The sequence below is a fragment of the Microtus pennsylvanicus genome, chromosome 1, assembly GCF_037038515.1.
Source record: "Microtus pennsylvanicus isolate mMicPen1 chromosome 1, mMicPen1.hap1, whole genome shotgun sequence".
In the NCBI taxonomy this organism is placed as follows: Eukaryota; Metazoa; Chordata; class Mammalia; order Rodentia; family Cricetidae; genus Microtus; species Microtus pennsylvanicus.
Window position 1 is genome coordinate 114,974,808 of NC_134579.1, and position 20,096 is coordinate 114,994,903.

A 20,096-nucleotide genomic window follows, 5' to 3' on the forward strand; every position below is an offset into this window, starting at 1 on the left:
CAGCTTCTCACGGCGCATGTTTGACTGTAGCCTGAAATAGAGGTCAGTTTCTCTCTGTGCTAGTAACAGACATGATTTCAGGTAAATAAATCTATTCTACGGTAAACCCTCAGCGTAGCGGTGGCTGTTTTATAGGACGGTGGGGATGGGCGCCAAGGTCCCTCCTGTCAGACTAGTACTCAACCAGGAGGGAAGCAGAGTGTATGTCACTCAGTAGAAAACGGGCCTTATTGGTTCTCAGAGTAGGAAGAGGAGACTGCACACCTCACCTGCCTGACTGCAGAGCAACCATGCAGTCACCTTCTGAGACACAGACAAGTAGACCTGAACGGATCCAGAATTCATCCCTTTTTTGCTTGGAGTGAGCCTGTTCCCTAAAATGATCTTTACTCATTCCGTGATGTCACCTAACAGAAAACTTAGCTCTTGAAATACAGGAGAACCCCTTGACAACAATGAATACCAAAGGCCAGCAAGATGGTTCAGCAGATAATTTGCCACGTAAGCCTGGAGTTTGATTCCCAGAACCAATGGTAGAAAGAACTGACTCCATCACGAAGTTGTCCCCTAATCTCCACACATTCGGGATGATGAACCTGGAAGTATTCATGACTAACACTTCAGAATAACAATCTTACTGTCACCACCAAATAAGACTCAAGAAATTTCTCCAAATGAACAGTCTTGCTATGCAATCTAAGCTGGCTTGGAACTCCACATGCCTCTGCCTCCTGAGTGCTAGGTGTGTGCATCATGGCTGCCTAGCACAAACAGCCATCCTGTTCTAGTAACATTTAATAACTTCAAATTACAGATGTTGAGGATAATGAGTTTTGTTGGGTTTTTTGTTTGTTTTTTTCGAGACCGGGTTGAGGATAACGGTTTTATTCTAATAGGTTCATCCTAACATGGGAGCAGATAAGTGTGCCAGTAAGTTAGTGCCACTCAAGCTCAGTGTGGTGTTGGCCTTAGACTCAGTCTAGTGCAAATGGGTCGGAAGATTTTAAAGCCCAAGCTGTACATTCTGGGAGAAAAATGCTATCCCCTGTCAGCTGTCTGCTGTGAACCTCCATAGTTTGTGGGAAAGCGTTGCCCCTGGAGAACAACTGGACCCAGCAGGTCCACTCTAGGCCCCCAGGAAAGCCTCGTAGAGCTACAGCACTATCTGTAGGACAAAAGTAGAGCTGCAGGAAGCTTGGAGCAGACAAACCAGATTGAGTCAGAGCTCAGGGTCAACCCAGACCCAATGCCCAAAGCTCTAGGCCTCGACACGAAGCCTCTCGCCACCTCAAAGTTTTCTAAATACAAAGAGGAAACTTGGCTTTTCTTGGCATGACCTGGACCCCTGGGAGAGAGACAAAATCTGTACACTTCATCTTAGCCAAGGGTGATTAGAATCTACACTAGAGTCAAGAAAACAGGTTTCTCATACACTGAACAGAGAACCAGTTTCTATACTGGCGTAACAAGTATTTGCCACATCTGACCAATCTTTGCGGTTTTGCTTATCTGTGTACCCCAGTTCTTTTGTTTCATTTTGTTCTTCAGTCTCAGACTGTGGCTCAGGTTGGCCTGGAACTCTACAGTATCCAGGCTTCCTCTGCCTGGATTCAGAACTCAGAACCGTCTGCCCACCACCTGGCCCCAATTTTTTCTTTTTTAATCTTTATGTATACAGTGTTCTGCCTGCATGTGTCTCTGCAGGCCAGAAGAGGGCACCAGATCTCATTACAGATGGTTGTGAGCCACCATGTGGTTGCTGGGAATTGAACTCAGGTCCTCTGAGCCATCTCTCCAGCCCCCTCAGACCACTTTCCATGGCAGGTTCCAAAAAGCAATCTGCCTAAAGTAAGGCAGTGCTCAGCGTCATACAGACAGGTTATCAAAGGACATGGGACCAACCTCACTGTAGAGTGCTAAAGCCTCAGGTTGGCATTGGTGTGAACAAAGGGTTAAAGGGGGCAGGGTCTAAGAGCTGCAGAGCTCAGGTCCACCCCTCAACAGGCTCAGCAGTGAAGACTGTGTCCCCAAAGGAGGCTGGACAGTGTGGATGGCGAAGGCGAGGGAGTACACACTGGGCAAGCAAGTTAAACACAGTGCTGGTGACATCCTGAGGAAGGCACCTTTCTAAAATGCTTCACACCTCAGACCAGGAGCATACCTGACAAGACTCCAGAGAATACTGATGAGCACCCTGAAACCTCAAGATGTCAAAAATTCAACGAATGTATAATAGAAAGGTAGTCACCCAAACCACAGACTTGAGAATGGGGGTGACATCAGAGACAGATCAGCAACGAATCACTAACCAGGATGCAGCAGGGGCCACAGGGACAGATGGGTGCACGTGGAGATGTGTCCTTTGAAGAAACTCAGTAAACTGCAGAGCACAGGGAATCTGACTTACATGGCTGGGGAGGGCGCTTTGCAGGAATGATAGTGAAGCCACCAAGGGGAGACTGCACAGAGTTTATAAGGAATTGAGGTGACAAGGCATTTTACACAGACCTGAAATGGGTAATTCCGTTTGGGACAGGACTAGATGGACTTGAGGTAGACCTGACACCTGTCATCCAGGTCAGTCCTGGACATCCGAGTTTATTGCTGTCTTAAGGAGCTGCTGAGATCAGAAGCAGCTGCAGCAAGGGATGAAACAGCAGGAAAGCTGTAGGAAGATCTGAGGGTGGAAATTTGCCTCTGAACTCCGGGGCAAGTGTCCATAAGCCAGGTGTCACTAAAACCTACCTGCCCACTGTTTCTGTGCAGAGCCCCCTGCACTGCCTCCAGAAAGGCCAACCATGCGCCAGAGGAGGAGGGGGACTCTCCGTACCCCCCCCCCATGAAGAAAGATTGTTTCACCATGATAATTAGAACCAGCTATGGCGTGTGAGTGGAAAGGTGCTCAAGTTCTGTACAGCTCTACATTTCTACGTACAAATGACAGGAATCAATGTTGGCAGCCAGGTATAGCGGCACACACCTTTAATCCCGGCACTCAAGAGGCACAGGCAGGATCTCAGTGAGTAAGGCCAGCCTGGTCTACGTGGTGAGTTCCAGAACAACCAAGGCTATGTAGAAAGACCTTGTCTCAAAAAACAAAGACCCGAGAATATGGCTGTTCCCAGAGTCACAGAAGATACCCAAGTGGGGCTTGTGGCTTTTGTATTCCAGGTTGGCCTTAAATTTGCTATATAACTGACGATGATCTCAAACTTCTGAGATCTACTCCTTCCCTCTACTCCTTCCCCAATGCTGAGAATTATGGGCACTCACCTAACAACATTTTCATTTCACTGCTTGTGTGGACAGTGGTGGCGCAGCCTTTAACCCTAGCACTCAGGAGGCAGAGGCAGACTCTATGAGTCTGAGGCCAGCTTGGTCTACAGAGTGAGATCCTGTATCTAAAAGTAAATCAAGAGAGAAAATGCTGTGAACTCCCCAGAAGTGCTAGGCCTGGACTCATTGGCAGGGTGCTCTACAGCCTTGACCTGGGAAGTAGCAGGTCCATTGTGCCCTCTGATGATATAAGAGCAATGGGCCGGGGAGACAGCTCAGTGGCTAAGAGCACTGACTGCTCTTCCAGAGGACCTGGGTTCAATTCCCAGTACCCACACGGCAGCTCACAACTATCTATAACTTCAGTTTCATGAGACCCATCATCCATGGCAAAACACCAAAGTAAATAAAAATAAATTTAAAAAAGGAGTGATGCCCACTGTCTGGCACCATCCTCTTGACTCCATCAGGGCAGATTCTTGCTCTCTGGTTCCCAGCTAACTCCTGAGGTAAATCCAAGCTGTCTATGGGATGGCAGAGGCAGTACTTTGTGCTAAGAGGTTGGAGTAGATGGAAAACTCAGTTTCTACAGGCCTTGGTCTGGCTAAACCAGACAGCACCAATCATACAAGAGAAATCTGAGCCCGTCTGAAAGCAGGTCTGAGGCTGTCTGAAAGCAAGGGGGAAATCATGTCCACGGGAGCCTGGGCCTCAAAGGACCAGCCACAAAGCTCTAGCGGGTGGGGGGGGGCTCCAGGGATGTACTGACAGGGATGTCTGGGACAGGCCAAGGCCCTGGGGGGACACCAAAGGAACCACGAGCCTCATCCCACATGCAGAGTCAGATCCAGGAGTCAGCCCTCAACCTTCAGGCGAAGTGGTCTAACTTCAGCAAAGGGAAGGAGTTCCCCGAAGGCAGAGCTGGGCACAAGGGATTTTCCTGAGCCCCCAGGCCTGAGAGAACAGTTGTCACTCACTCCCAGCTGGCCATTTAAGACTGGGTCCTGGTTCACCCCTAATCTAATGCTCAAGAACAAGTATTAGAGAGTGAGGGGACAGCTGGGGGGGGCAGCCTGGGCTACAGATTATTACAGTCTGAACAGTTGGCCAGCCCCCCCTGGAAAGTTCCAAGGATTACTCCACTCCACTCCGCACATCCTGCTAGGGATTTACCCAAAGAAGGAAAAGCTGGGAGCTAAGAGAAGCCGCCAGAGGGCTGTTTATAGACAGACTCGGAAGACCTAAGTGGCAGGGGCACCAGTCTCAGGATGACAGCCCCATGGCCAGGCTGGCTGGCAGCCTGAACGCAGCAAGACTGAGCATGAGGGCTGCTCAGAGGACAAGGCTAGAGCACCTGGGGGTGGGGGGAGCTGCATCAGCTGGAGAATGACAGCCATGAGCCAGTGAACATTCTGCTCAGGGAGTCACAGCATGTGACCTCAGGGTTGAACAGCAATGTGAGGTCAAAGAGAGCTGAGGCAGTGCCAGGCCAGAAGCCCACAGTTCTAGGGCTAACATGACATGGTAGATATGGCCAGACATTAAATGCCTGGTGAACCCCAGGTCAGGGAAGGTTCTAGTCTGCCACCCGAGAGTGAATGCCACATCCATGATGGCCCTCATGGCACACTGCAGTCCACAAGAATGTGAACTTCTTGTGCCCTGGGACTATCGGGTCGGGTCAGAAACAGTGTCTGACCTCAAGAAAAGCATCCACCAACAGCTAAGGGCATGCAAGGGCTCTGCACAGCACGTGATGAATGTGTCCAGCAGAGCCTGGGTTTTCATTTCATACAAAGTGTGTGCCATACACAGTCGTTTCATTTCAGACTGTGAATGGCTTTTACCCATTTTTCAAAGCATTTCACTAGCAGGAACTACATTCTTGTGTACCAGCTATGCATCCCTAGCTGCAGCTCTCACCCACTCAGCCATGCATTCCCTGCTGCAGCAGTTCTACCCTGCCTAGTGTGAGAAACTTGACTCTTCCAGGTGCTTGAGATAAGTAGAACCGTCTGCCCTGTGACTGGTGGCGTCTTTCATCTAGCAGAACATTCTTAAAGTGCATTCACGTTTTCAGTTTTGTGGTTGCATGACAATCTTAGCTGGACCACATTCTGTGTATGCATTCTTCACTGGATGCCTGGGTTGTTCCCACCTCTTGTCAATTGTGAACACAGACGTGCAGTCCCTGTCTGGGTGCCTCCTTTCATCCCTTTGAACATCTTCCAGAAGTGGAATAAAGGGGCTGCCACAACTTTGGATCTACCAGAATTTTCCACGTGGCCGCACTTTTTTCTTTTTTAGTGATTTCTTTGTATGTGCATTGGTGTTTTGCCTGCATGTATGTCTGTGAGGTTGTCAGATCCTGGAGGTACAGGCAGTTGGAAGTTGTCATGTGCATGCTGGGAATTGACCCGGATCCTTAGAGCAGCCAGTGCTCTTAACCTCTGAGCCAGCTCTCAGCATGCCCACACTTCTTACATCCCAACAGACTGATACACTTTCTATTGATGGCCACTAAGGCAGGCAATCGGTAGGGTTCTGGAATCTTCCTGGTTTGTTGATGTGTGCTTTGTAACATAAACTCTCTCCCCTGCTAATGACAAACATTTCCTGTAGTCTTGGAAAACCCCATGCCCTTGCCCTGTCTACTGCTGGTCAGGCCTGGAGGGAGCTTGACAGCAGAAGCCAGCCTTTGTGCCCTTCCTCCTCCCCGAGAGAGAGGTGGCAGCTGATGCCTCACCTCCTCCTCAGGGGAGGGAGGCCTCCCTCTGTGTAATGTGGAAAGCCTGAGCAAGGTGCTTACCTCAGCAGCTTCCCCAGAGGCCATAGTGAGCCGTCTGTCCAGTCTGGCCTCAGTGTCTGACATCAGCAGCTGATGTGGCCCTTGAGAACTGGTCTTGGCAGTCCTCACAATGAGCGTGTTGAGTCTGTGCTGGCAGGAGCAGTGTGATGCTTACCGGCCTGGGCCTGTCCTAGGTGAGCCAGGTTTAGGCTGTAAGACCCAGATGCCACAGGTAAGGCCAGTTAAGGCCCATTCTTCCCACTCACAGGTTTCTACAGGGTGGAGCTCCAGGACCTCTCTGAAGTCAGCCTCAAGTCCAACAAGCCTGCCAAAACCAGGAAGTTGGGTAGAGCAAAGATGACCACGCCCCAGGTCAGGGTTCCAGATCCCACAGTCTACAGCAGAGAACCACGCCCAAGCGTGAGGCTGGCTGGATGGCTGGTTGTGTGCCAGAGGAAGGTTCAGAAACACGTGTGTGGCTGCCATGGGTCCTGTGGGTGAACCACATGTACCAGGCCACTGGGTCCAGCAGGGACTCGGCAATGGAGAGAGGCCCATGAGCAGGGCAGGGCTACAGTCCCCACCAGGAAGGACTAGCGGCTGACAGCTCCTCAGCACCTGCGGTTTTAATAAGAAGGACTCAGATCATAGGTTTGAGTGCTCAGTCACCAGGAAGCGGCACCGTTTGAAAGGGTCAGAGGATTAGGAGGTGCGTGGCCTTGGAAGTAGTGTTTCAGAATGGGCAGTGGGCTCTGAGGCTTCAAAACCCCATGCTAGGCCCAAGCTTGCTCTCTATGGATCAGGCTAGGCTGTTGTTCTCCAGAACTGCTGGTTACACAGCAACATCTGTCTCAAAAGACACAAGATAAATAAAACAGGCCAAGTCTCCTCAAAGTCTCTGTGACCTCAACCTGTGCGTACTACCTGCCCTGAGTCATTTCTGAGGCACCACAGGCTCAGTGCCTGCCTGCATGCTACCATGTTCCCCACCATAATGAGAGTGGACTAAACATCTGAAACTCTAAGCAAGCCCTCAATTAAATGTTTTCTTTCAATAAGAGTTGGCAGTGGTGGCGCATGTCTTTAATTCCAGCACTTGGGAGGCAGAGGCAGGCGGATCTCTGTGAGTTTAAGGTCTACAAGAGCTAGTTCCAGGACAGGCTCCAAAGCAACAGAAAAACCCCGTCTCAAAAAAAAAAAGAAAAGCAAACAAAAAGAGTTGCCATAGTCAGGGTGTCTTCACAGCCAGAGGATAAGACAGCGCTATGCCGGGGTCTCCTGCTTGCTGAATCCTAAGCGGGGAGGCTGCACAGCTGCCCCCACACTTGGATGGGGAGTACAAGACCTTAGCATAAACACTTCATCCCAGCTATGACATGCTGATGCCACAAGGTCCCTGTGGGGAATCGTGTATGTTTAAGGCTCATTGCCACTCAGGTTGCTTGGCTTCCCAGCAAGCAATAGTTCAAGTGGAGAGTCACAGGCTCCCGGTCCTGATGTGCTGTAGTCAAAGTGGCAGTGTCAACACTCCATCCTGTGAAAGTGCTTCCTAACCATGGGGTTGCTACACTCTTTATGCCGCAGCCCCAGGCTGGACCTGAGGGGTCCACCTGGGATGGAGAGTCACACTGGCCCAGAAGCTCCCTGCAGCATGGGAGACATGTAAGAAGGGGAAGAATTCCAGGACACTGAAGGGAGCTGGAGAACTATCTGACCTATGTGAATCCAGCCTGAAATGAGGACAGGAGGGGGGTCTGGGTTCACGTTATGCTCAAAGGGTTTTGTCTTTTCTTTCAGCACTGACTGGTCAGTGGTGCTGTGGGGAGGCCACGTCAGGAAAAGCACCACCCACATGCTGCCTATGAAATGGCTCAGGGCAGGTAGTGAGCACAGGCTGAGGCTCACACTGAGACATTTTCATGAGACTTGGTCCATTTACTTACCATGTATCTTGAGACATGTATCTTATTGTATGGGCCAGCATGTGTAGAACTGTCATGCCTCTGCCTCCCAAACGCAAGACTCCAGTATATGTCACCACCAGGCTGCTCTGGCCCACTTTCCACTGCTCTGATGGATGTTCTGAATTTGACTACTGTACATTTACAATGAATCTTTTGCTTGGTTTTATGAGACAGGGTTTTTCTGTGTAACAGCCCTAGTTGTCCTGGAACTAGCTCTTGTAGACCAGGCTGGCCTGGAATCACAGAGATCCGCCTGCCTCTGCCTCCCGAGTGCTGGGATTAAAGGCGTGCGCCACCATCGCTGGCACAATCAATCTTTCATGTGCTCATGTACCTTGGACTGCATCCTGAAAAGCATCCACCTGCAGAACCCAGGAGGGAGGATGAGGCAACTTCTTCCCAGTAGCTGAGTGACTTTCAGCTGCTCCAGGACAGATGCTGAAATCAGACCCTGACCTCGGGCCTCTGAGAGCCAGGTGACCCTGTATGAAGGGTTCAGGGTTCTGCCTCCAAACACACGGGAGAAAGGGGTGTATTTATGGCAAACTGTTGTAGGGTCTCAGGGCTGACTAGGAGACGGAAGGAGAGTCTGTGAAAGGGTGTCCACTGTGACACCACTCAACAGTTTTATTAGGTGGACCGGCCCAGTGTGCGGCCACACTCCCATCATGCTGCTTCTCAGACCTGCCCAAGCTGAGGCCGAGCGCCGCTCTGCAGTCAGTGAAGAACACAGTTCTGCACTGCCGTTCCTACCAGGGGGTGGGCGAGCCCAGGACCACAACACCTCTGACCATGCCTGTGCATGTCCCGTGAACCCATTCACTGAGAGAAAAAAGCGTCCTCCACCGGTACATCAGAACCACTCAGAGCCTGGTGAGTCTGCAGCTTGGGTGGCTCTCAGTCCTCAGCAAAGCAGGGTAGAGTAAAGTCCTTCTGACAGACTGAAGTCCTGACCACAAGGTGAGGAAGCGGGCAAGGACTCCTGTCACAAGCACACTCCTCCCACAGCATCCGCCTGTCCAAGAATCACCAGAAGCTGCCGCTGGGCCTTCACTGCATGCCAAACCACTGCTCCTGGTCAGCCCACTGGGCGGCCTCACTGTCGCTGCCCTCCAGGTCTCCTTCTTCCCCACTCCCTTCCATGTCATCCACATCTTCCTCCTGGGTAGCATCTGTGGGACTCTCCTCCTTCTCCATCTTCTGCATGCCCTCTAGAGACTTCTGGTCATTGGGGTCCAAACTAAGGAACAACAAAACAAAGGAGAGGCCTGAGTCTCTGCCTTGCTCCACTGGACTGCTCTGTCACCAAGCTGGCCGAGCAGTGAAACGCTAGGGTCAGAGATGATGCAAATGATTGTGTCTTCCAAGGCTGGACCTGGGGAGTCCATCAGAAGTGAAAAGGGACACTGTCCTAAGTTTTAGAAATTTTAACTTGAGGGGGCTGGAGAGGTCGCTCAGCGGTGAAGAGCACTTGTTGTTCGTTCATTCAGAGGACCTAGGTTCAGTTCCCAGCACCCACATGGTGACTCATGACCACCTGTGACCCCAGGACCCAGGTATCTGACACCCCCTTCAGGCACACATGGTATACAGACATATGCAGGCAAAGCAACCACACACCATACATAAAGTAAAAATAAATTAATAAACAATAAAATATAATGACTAAAATTGCAATTAAAAATTCTTAATTAGTCAGTGGTGGTGCGCGCCTTTAATCCCCGCTCTTGGGAGTGAGTTCTAGGACAGGGTCCAAAGCGACACAGAGAAAGCCTGTCTCAAAAAAATCAAAAACAAAGCCAGGCGTTGGTGGTGCACGCCTTTAATCCCAGCACTCGGGAGGCAGAGGCAGGCAGATCTCTGTGAGTTCGAGGCCAGCCTGGACTACAAGAGCTAGTTCCAGGACAGGCTCCAAAGCCACAGAGAAACCCTGTCTCGAAAAAACCAAAAAAAAAAAAAAAAATCAAAAACAACAACAAACAGAAAAACCAAAGAAAGAAAAAAATTTAAGTTTTTCCTCCATAAAGTTTTCTTTTAAAAAAAAATTATGTATTATGTATACAACGTTCTGTCTGTGTGTATGTCTGCAGACCAGAAAAGGGCACCAGATCTCATTACAGATGTGGTTGCCGGGAATTGAACTCAGGACCTCTGGAAGAACAGACAATGTTTGTAACCACTGAGCCATCTCTCCATCCCCTCCATAAAGTTCTTAAACCATCTCACAACTACCAAGCTCTAGCACTATGCTAGCAGGAGCAGCCAGACACAGCCACTTATGTCCATGTTATCACAAAGACTGCATGCTACACCATGGAACTGATTAAGTCCTGAGAATAGGAATCAGGACCAAGGCATTTTCATTAGTAGCAACCCCACAAAGATGCGAGCCCAGAATCTTCATTATTTGGCTCCTTAAGCAAGCACTCTCCCTCTGAAGCAAGTCCCCAGCCACAAGCAGCCTTTCTCCAGTGATGACCACCCACGGCAGTTAGTGGGTTGGCAAATACCTCTAACCTTGGTGCTTGACTTCATTTCAGGCCATGCTCACAGACACAGGGTAGTTTGTTATATCTCCTCCTTACCCAAAGCTTACACGAAACTCTTGCCTACCCAGAGGCTCACACACTTTGGCCCACCCTACACACTGCAGCAAAGAGTTCTGTGTACTGAGTGTCACTGAGTGCTCAGAAACGCTGCCTCAGATGAATGTGAGACTTGATGAGGACACCTCCTTGCTATACCTAATACATACTCTCAAGTCTCAAAAAAAAAAAAAAACCCACTTCTGCACTAATCAGCAAAAATGCCAGCATTTATTATTTACTCCATACCAGGTACAGTGTTAAGCACTTTTTATTGAATACTCTGAATTCTCATTCAGCCATTTATTTATTTTCAAAAATTAAGTTTATTATTATTAGCGTTGTTAATTTGTGTGTGTGTGTGTGTACATGTAGACATTTGTCTGTGCATGATGTATAAGTCATGGCATGCATGCAGAGGTCAAAGGACAACCTTTCAGGTGGTTCTCTCCTTCCACCTTTATGTGGGTTCTGAGAACTGAACTCAGGTCTCCAGGGTTGTGTGGCAAATACCATTACTGGCTGAACCATCTTGATAGTCCTTAACTCAGTAATTTAATAACCAATGAAGTAAATATAACAAGGAAAATGGTTAGTATTTTGATCAAGATGTCAGGTAAAAGCTGTATTTAAACTTCAGAATTTAAGTTTTTAGTTATTATAGAAGGTAGAAATACAGGAAAACATTTACTGCTACTTTGATCTTAAAAAGATACACGAGGTGAAACCCTATGAAGTTGTAGCGTGGAGCATTGGTACAGTCTAATGTGATGACGGGGCTGAAGAAGAGGGAAGCTTCTCTAACTGTTACTATGTCAGAAGTCGAGGATTCAAAAAATCTCATTACTATTCTTAGCCTGCCTTCAACTGTGGACAAAGTAGGTGTCTACCTCCTCTCCCTCCCTCCCTCCCTCCCTCCCTCCTTCCCTCCCTCCCTCCCTCCCTCCCTCCCTCCCCATGAGAGGCTGAGCACCCACCTCAGTGCTATACTGTACTGGTCCATTGCTTCCTGGTATTCGTTCACAGCTACTAGGAAGTCCCCCAGGATCCGATGCAGGACACAGTCGCTCTGATTGGCCAGGGCATTCCTCAACAGAGCAATTCCATCTTCATATTTCTGTTCCCTGCCTACAGAGAAAGACAATTTCACTGCTCAGCCAATGCACAGTCACACCCACCACATATGACAACTTCCCCAGAGACATCCTTAAAGGGCACTGCAATTGCCTTTTCACTCATGTGTGTGTGGTCTTTATTTCATTAGGAAATGGTAAAATGAGTACTGAATCTTTAAAAAAACATTTTCTTACATCAATTTATGTGAAAGGAGGTGAGCATACCACAGCACGTGAGTGAAGGTCAGAGGACAATTGTGGAAGTTGGTTCTGTCCTATCAAGTGGGTCTTGAGGCCTGAATTGAAGCTGTCAGCCTTGATGGCATCTTTACTTAAGCCACTGAACCTGTGTTCTGAATCTTTAGATACACTATTAAACTTAAAAAAGGGGGGGGGGGACGCAGGCGGTGGTGGCGCACGCCTTAATCCCAGCACTCGGGAGGCAGAGGCAGGCGGATCTCTGAGTTCGAGGCCAGCCTGGTCTACAAGAGCTAGTTCCAGGACAGGAACCAAAAGCTACGGAAAAACCCTGTCTCGAAAATTAAAAAAAAAAGGGGAGGGCACGCTAGTGCATGCCAGCACTAGGGAGGCAGAGGCAGGAGGATCTCTGTAAGTACGAGGCCAGCCAGGTCTACAGAGCAAGTTCCAGGATAGTCAGAGTTGATACACAGAAAAACACTATCTTGAAAACTAAACAAAACAGTCAAATTCAATTTTATTTCCCAAACCAGCAAAAATATAGGAGTTTATCATGAGTCAGAACAAATGGTGTCCCTACTCATGTGATGTCCTGTGCTGCCTTTAGAATACAGATGCCAGCCAGAAGGCCAGCACCAGACGAGAGACCACTGGCCCTGCACTAGAACCACGAGCCAAAACAGCTTCCTCCCAGCATCATGTAAACATGGTTATGCCAGAAGCAAGAACAAAGCCCAGAGAACCCAGACAGCTCAGAACAGCTCAAACTGACTAAAACCAGCTGCATTCAGACTAAAGTAGTTCAAAACTAAACCAGAGATTAGCTGAGCAGCTACAAGTGATTTTAGCTGGTTCACACCAATCTAAGTAGGCCTGAGCCTGTCTGGTTGTGGTATATGTAAAGCATTTCAGGCAGGCTCAGACCTGCTCTATCATCATAAGCTTCAGGGACTGCAACACCCCCCGGAGATGTGGGACCCAACAACCAAGAAGAACACAGAAGGGTGGTGCACTCACTGAGCAGCTCTGCCTTTTTCACGACAGCCTTCACATAGTCCGGCCTCTGGGCCAGTGCTTTATCTAACAAAGTTTTGGCTTTCTCCTGCGTCACTGGATCTTCCAGACACACGGTGGCTAAGAGGGTAAGAGTCTGCGCATTTGCACCTAGAGTTTTGTAAACATTGTTGGCCATCACCATTGCTTCTCGAATGCTGTTTGAAGCTAAGTAACATTCTATGAGACCTGAAAAACAAAGCAGAGATGCTGTATCGCAAGACAGCCTCATCACACCACTCACCATGCTCTGCCGCACCCGCTCTGCTGTGCCTTCCCCCATTCTAATGACCCAACGGGACTAAAAATGACCCAGCATAGCCTCTGACTATATAAGCACATTTTTCTTCTTTCCAACTTCAAATTTTTCTCTTCAAATTTGAACTCATCTTCCCGTTACGAGACAGACTACTGAGCTTATTTTTAAATTCTTATAAAAATGTTTTAGAGGAACAGAATCTTGTAAGAGCTATTTTAGTATTGGTGACTCAGTCACCAAATGTTGCTAAACCTGGCACAGCTCTGCTGGGCTACAGCAACATCCTGTCTCAAAACATATTAATAATAAATTTTTTAAAAAAAAATTAACCAGGGGCTGGAGAGACGGCTCAGAGGTTAAGAGCATTGCCTCCTCTTCCAAAGGTCCTGAGTTCGATTTCCAGCAACCACATGGTGGCTTACAACCATCTGTAATGGGGTCTGCTGCCCTCTTCTGGCCTGCAGGCATACACACAGACTATTGTATACATAATAAATAAAGAAATATTAAAAAAAAATTAACCAACCAATCAATGCTGGAGAGACTCTGTCTGTTTTTTAAAGCTGCTCTTCCCCAGCCGCCATGACCCTAACATATAACAGAACTCTGACCTAACAAAACCTCCCATGGAGCGCAGCTGTCACGTCAGTCACACTGGCAGTCTCCTATCTTACCTTCATAACAGTCTAAGCGACAAGGTGCGAGCCTTATGGCCTCCCGAAAATGTATGATAGCTTCCTGGACTCTGCCCATGTTCCTGAGTGCTGCTCCTTTGAGGAGCAGAGCTTGGACACTGTTGCTGTTCAGCTGAATGGCCTTGGCACCCAGGTATAGGGCCCGAGAGTAGCGTTTGCTATAGAAGCTATGGCATCTAGGGAAAACAACAAGTTATTTGAGAAAAGCCTCAATGCCCGCCAGGCTGGGGGTGCAAATTCCTTTAACCTTAGCACTTGAGAAGCTGACAGACTGTCTTTAAAAACAAAACAAAACAGAAAAAAGTTGTCCAAATGGCTCAGAGGATTAAGGTGCTTACAGCCAAGGCTGATGACTTGAATTCAGTTCCTAAGACCTACAGAGGGAAGGAGAGAACCGCTCTTGCTGTCTTGTGACTTCCACACACATGTGGCAGGTGTTGACACATTCACACACAATAAATTAAAATGTAATAAAAATCTTTTGAGGACACTTCATCCACAATCAGAGAAAGTCAATTACAAATTATGCTTACAGCTACAACCCAGATATCAGTAAAGAAGCTAAACAAAACAAATATAAACCAATTAAGTATCACTTCGAGGGCATCTCACACAGGCATGGTCAGGCACTCCAGTAACCCCAGCATGTGGATGGTGGAGTAAAGAGGCTCAGAAGCTGAACTTTAGTGAATCAGTGACAGAGTGCCCGTCCACAGATGGGGTAACTATGTCACCTCCCCTTTCGGAGAGGCCATTGTAGAAGAGGGCAGGGCAGAAAGAGTCTAAGAGGCAGAAGTCTGCGAGGATTGGTGCAATATCATCAGAACATTAGAGAACACATGCGCTCCTGAATCCACGGAGCTCCGGTCCAACAAAATCAACATTCCAGCTTGGAAGTGGACAGGGTCTATGTCATCTCACCCATAAATGAGGACCTGTGGATAGTTGGTGGCTCTGGGGAAAGGAGAGTCCATTTTTCTTTAAGTCTGGCTTAACAGTGGGTCAACTACACTCCACTGTATTGCCCTATACCCAAAAGAAAATGGAGAGCACAAGATGATGTCAAAGGTTTATTAAATAAAAAAGAGAATAGCAGGTTGGGGAAGAGGTAGGGAGGATGGATCTGCTGGAATTAAGAGGAGGAGTCTGAAGTGAATATGATCAAAATACTGACGTGGGATTCCCCTCTGTATGCTGTGAATACCATCGTTAATAAAGGAACTGCTTTGGGCCCATAGCAGTGCTATAGGGGAACAGAGCTAGGCAGGGAAAACTAAACTGAATGCTAGGAGAAAGGAGGCAGAGTCAGAGAGAAGACGCACTGAAGCTTTGCTGGTAGGCCACGACATCGTGGTAATGCACAGATCATTGGAGATTGGTTAAATTAAGATGTAAGAATTGGCAAATAAGAAGCTAGAGCTAATGGGCCAAGTAGTGACTTAAATAATATAGTTTCTGTGTGATTATTATTTTTTTTTTTTTTTGGTTTTTCGAGACAGGGTTTCTCTGTGGTTTTGGAGCCTGTCCTGGAACTAGCTCTTGTAGACCAGGCTGGTCTCAAACTCACAGAGATCTGCCTGCCTCTGCCTCCCAAGTGCTGGGATTAAAGGCGTGCGCCACCACCGCCCGGCTGTGTGATTATTTTGGGGCTGAGCAGCCAGGAACAAACTCTACCTCTAATTACAATGTACAAAATTCTCTAGGAATTTAAAAAAAAAAAAGGATCAGAAGTCTAAGGCCAGCCTCAGCTACATGGTAGCCCCAGTCTTAGGGTACATGAAACTCTCTCAAAAAACAAAGGATAGGGGCTGGAGAGATAGCTCAGAGGTTAAGAGCATTGCCTGCTTTTCCAAAGGTCCTGAGTTCAATTCCCAGCAACCACATGGTGGCTCACAACCATCTGTAATAGGGTCTGGTGCCCTCTTCTGGCCTGCAGGCATACAGACAGACAGAATTTTTTTTTTTTTGTGTGTGTGTGTGTGTGTGTGTGTGTGTGTGTGTACACACACATTTAAAAAACAAAACAAAACAAAAACCAAAGGATAGCCTAGCATGGTGACACAGAAGAAGGATCTCTTTTGAGTTCCAGGCCAGCCTGGTCTACATACTAAGTTATAGGACAGCCAGAGTTACATAGAGAGACTTAGTTTCAAAACAACAGCAGCTCTTTAGTCTCCATAGCAGAAACAAGATGAGGAAAGATGCCGATCATCATCCTTTGGAAAGTTTTGCAATAAGATGCACATGTTGTGTAGTAACAGCACTGCTGTAGCTCTAAGGCCTACACCTTCAGAAGACTACTTGTGGCAAATAGAGCTCCCTGCCAACACCAAGAGAAAGCATAACTAGAGTGCTAAGGCTAAGAGAAGAAACACCACTGGGATTGGGCCGATGAGGTTACCTAAAAATTATCTAATACAGATTAGGGCATGGATTCTGTGCCAGGCAGTGGTGGTAGTGCACACCTCTAATCCCAGTACTTAGGAGGCAGAACAGACAGATCTCTGTGAGTTCGAGGCCATCCTGGTCTACAGAGCAAGTTCCAGAGCAGCCAGGGCTACACAGTAAAACCCTGTCTCGCCATAAAACAAAACAAAACAAAACGGCGTGGCTTTTGTGAAGGAACAACACCTAACCCCAAGAGGGTGGCTCTTGTAGCATCCAATTCATCTTGAAGATTAACAGTCAGAAAATAAAATGTCCTGGTTTAAAAACAAAAACAAAAAGGTCAAAAAAGACACAAAATGATCCAAAAAATTAAAAATAAAAAAGAGGACTAAAGAGAAGGCTCAACAGTTTGGTTTCTAGTATCCACAAGAGCAGTTCACAACTGTCTATAACTCCAGCTCCAGGAGATTCAACATCCTTTTATGACCTCCACAGGCACCTGCTCATACGTGGCGCATACTCACACATTCAGGTAAGTAAAAAAAAAAAAAAAACCACACTACCTTAAGAAAAAAAAATCTGGCAGTGGTGGTGCACACCTTTAATCCCAGCACTTGGAAGACAGAGGCAAGTGGATCTCTGTGAGTTCAAAACCAGCCTGGTCTACACAGTGAGTTCCAGGACAGCCAGGGCTACACAGAGAAACCTTATCTTGAAAATAAATAAATAAATAAATAAATGGAAAGGGACTGGAGAGATGGTTCAGTACTTCATAGCACTTGCTGCTCCTGCAAAGAACCAGGGTTTAATCTCCAGCATCATTTGTAACACCCGTTCCACGGAATCTGACCACGGCAAGCACCAGCCACTCATGTGGCACACAGACATACATGTAGGCAAAAACATCCAGACACATAAAACTAAAAAAACAAAACAAAAAAAAAGGACTAGAAGGACATCTAGATATTGTCCTTATAAAATCCATGTGGTGTAGGAGGTTCTTCTGTTTATGTGTTGCTTTCATTGGTTGAATAAAGAAACTGCCTTGGCCTTTTGATAGGGCAGAACTTAGGTAGGCAGAGTAGACAGAACAGAATGCTGGGAAGAAGGACAGACAGAGAGCCACCATGGAGCTGCCAGAGACAGACATGCTGAATCTTTCCCAGTAGACCACTTCCACACGGTAATACACAGATTATTAAAAATGGGTTAAATCAAGATGTGAGAGTTAGCCAATAAGAGGCCAGGCAATGATTTAATTAATACAATTTCTGTGTGGTTATTTCGTGTGAAAGATAGCGGGGTGGCTGGGACAACAAGTAGCTCAATCCTCCTGTTACAGCCATGTTGTCTGAGGCCAGTACTGACTGCTCTTACCCTGAGTGAGGCCTACTAAACACAACGCATTATCTCTGTCCTTGAAGTAGGGATCATTATCCTGGTCTCCAAATAAGGAAACATACTCAGAAGAATCAATAAATGCCTGCCCAAAGTCACAGGCACATCCTGGTTTGATTCAGGTCTCATGACTGTGATTTCAACTTTTTGTTTAAAGACACGGTCTTAACTATGAGGCCCTCACTGACTAGAGCTTGCTATGAAGACCAGGCTAGCCCTAAACTCACAGAGACCCACCTGCCTCTGCCTCCTGAGTGATGAGAATAAAAACCTGCACCACTATGCCTGATTCAACTCATATTCTCTTAAAGAGAAAAAAGTATCTTTTTTTTAAAATCGACTGAAAATTGGTGAGAAAAAAAGAAAGAATAAGCCAGCATACCCAGAGACCACCCAGGGCTCCGCGTGCTGATCTGAAATGTTGAAAAGGCGGCAGCCAAGGTTCTCCACATCCTCCAGCCGCCCTTCTCGTGCCAGGAGGTAGCCATAAACATCCATTCCTGAAAGAAAGAGCATTGTAGTAAGAGGTTCTTCTACCAAAGAGAGAAAGGTCCTCAGAAGGCAAAGGAGGCAGGAGAAATGGCTCAGCAGGCAGGAATACTTCTTGCAGAGGCTCAGGTTCAGTTCCCAGCACCAACATAGAGGCTCACAACCACATGTAACTTCAGTATCAGGGAATCTGACCTCTGAGGGAAACAGGGACGTACATAGTACACATACACACATGAAGGGAAAACATACACAGAAATTTTAAAAAGTCAGAGAAGAACCTGTGAAATGGGTAAAGGAAACTGCCACCGAGCCTCCGGGACTCACATGCCCTCAGACCTTCTATGTGCACACATACCATACACACACATACACAAATAATTTAACTTTAAAATTAAATAAGCCGGGTGGGAGTGGCATATGCCTTTAGTTCCAGCACCCAGGAGGCAGAGGCAGTTGGATCTCTGTGAGTTCGAGGCAGTCTGGCATACAGAGGGAATTCTAGGATACCCAGGGCTATTATCCAGAGACACCCTGTCTCAAGAAAAAAAAAAACCCTCTGGAGAGGCAGCTCAGTTGGGAGAGAAGTTGTGAGCATGCAAGGGTTCAATGTCTAGCACCACATAAATATGATGGTGGTACAGGTCAATAATCCCAGCATCTGGGAAGTAGGAAAAGCAGAAGTTCAGAAGTTCAAGGTCTAAGTGACTGGATGAATGAACAGCAAACTATCCAAAACAAAAAAGGCCCTCTCTTCTGGCCTCTGTGGGCTCCTGCACATACATGCTCAACATAAACTTGCAGGCAAACACCACACACATGAAAGAACGAAAGACAGAGACAGGCAGGCACAGAAGCAACAGATCCTACATCACAACTTGAAAGCCATTAATGTCAAGAACTGTCTGTCCCTAAACCTGTAGTGTGGTGAACAACTGCCCAGAAAAAAAACCCAAAAAAGCATCTCATAATTGCTGTTACTCAAGAGCCCTCAGCCATCAGCACATGCTTACTATGCTGAAAAATACCCAGTCTCAAACAAACAAACATATAAAAATGGCCTCTGGCCTATGCCCCAAAAAGCTGTAGTTCTGTTCTGGAATGTAGTTCACTAGGGAACACACCTCTCTCATTCTTCACCCTGCCAAGTCCCTTTCACTCCTCCCTCATGGTTTATAAAGGCCGTGCTGACTCTCACAAACCTCCTCTTACTGTTCTCCTTCCTTATCATCCCTTCAAATTCCCACTCCTCACAGCAAGATCAAAGCCACACTTCTGCTAACCTGGGTTTTGAGTGTAAGTATCCAATTCCAAGCTACCAATGCCACCAGGCTCTTATTTTTCTAAACACTAATTTTTTTCTCTCTCTCTTTACTTTTTTGTTTTTGTTGGGTTTTTTGTTTTGTTCTGTGATTTTTGTTTTTTTCCAGACAGAAGTATCTCTGTGTAACTCTGGCTGTCCTGGAACTCACTCTGTAGACCATGCTGACCTCAAATTCAGAGATCTGCCTGCCTCTGCCTCCCAAGTGCTGGAATTAAAGGTGTATACCACTACTGCTGGCTTCTATTCAAGTAGCCCAGAATGGCCAATGAACTTGAACTGCTGACCCTTCTTTTTCTACCTCTCAAGTGCTGGGATTACTAATGTGGTGTAGGTAGATTGACAGGGAAGATCTTGCACAAGCACACTTTCTAGACTGTTCCCACATCTCGATACTTGGGAAGGCCCCTTCATACCCAGTCATCCTTTTTGTTTGGTAGAGTCAGGGTCTCACTGTATAGCTAGCCTTGATCTCACAATCCTGCCTCAGCATCCTGAGTGTTACAACTATCGTTCAGTCATTCTGTACTCATATAAAAAGCCTGCTTGCTGTCCTGAGCCATAGTC

General features: G+C 47.3%; 1 protein-coding gene across 1 annotated transcript in view; it reads right to left on the reverse strand.

Moving 5' to 3' along the window:
• Positions 1-8,630: 8,630 nt before the first annotated feature.
• Positions 8,631-20,096, reverse strand: part of Anapc7 (anaphase promoting complex subunit 7) — a 29,136-nt gene continuing 17,670 nt past the window's right edge. Inside the window, exons 7-11 of the mRNA XM_075979908.1 lie at positions 18,102-18,219; positions 13,913-14,109; positions 12,944-13,168; positions 11,591-11,741; positions 8,631-9,268 (exon numbers count right to left, since the gene is read on the reverse strand). Of these exons, the coding sequence (XP_075836023.1) occupies positions 9,079-9,268; positions 11,591-11,741; positions 12,944-13,168; positions 13,913-14,109; positions 18,102-18,219 (881 nt within the window). The 3' untranslated portion in view covers positions 8,631-9,078. The remainder of the gene's footprint in view (positions 9,269-11,590; positions 11,742-12,943; positions 13,169-13,912; positions 14,110-18,101; positions 18,220-20,096) is intronic.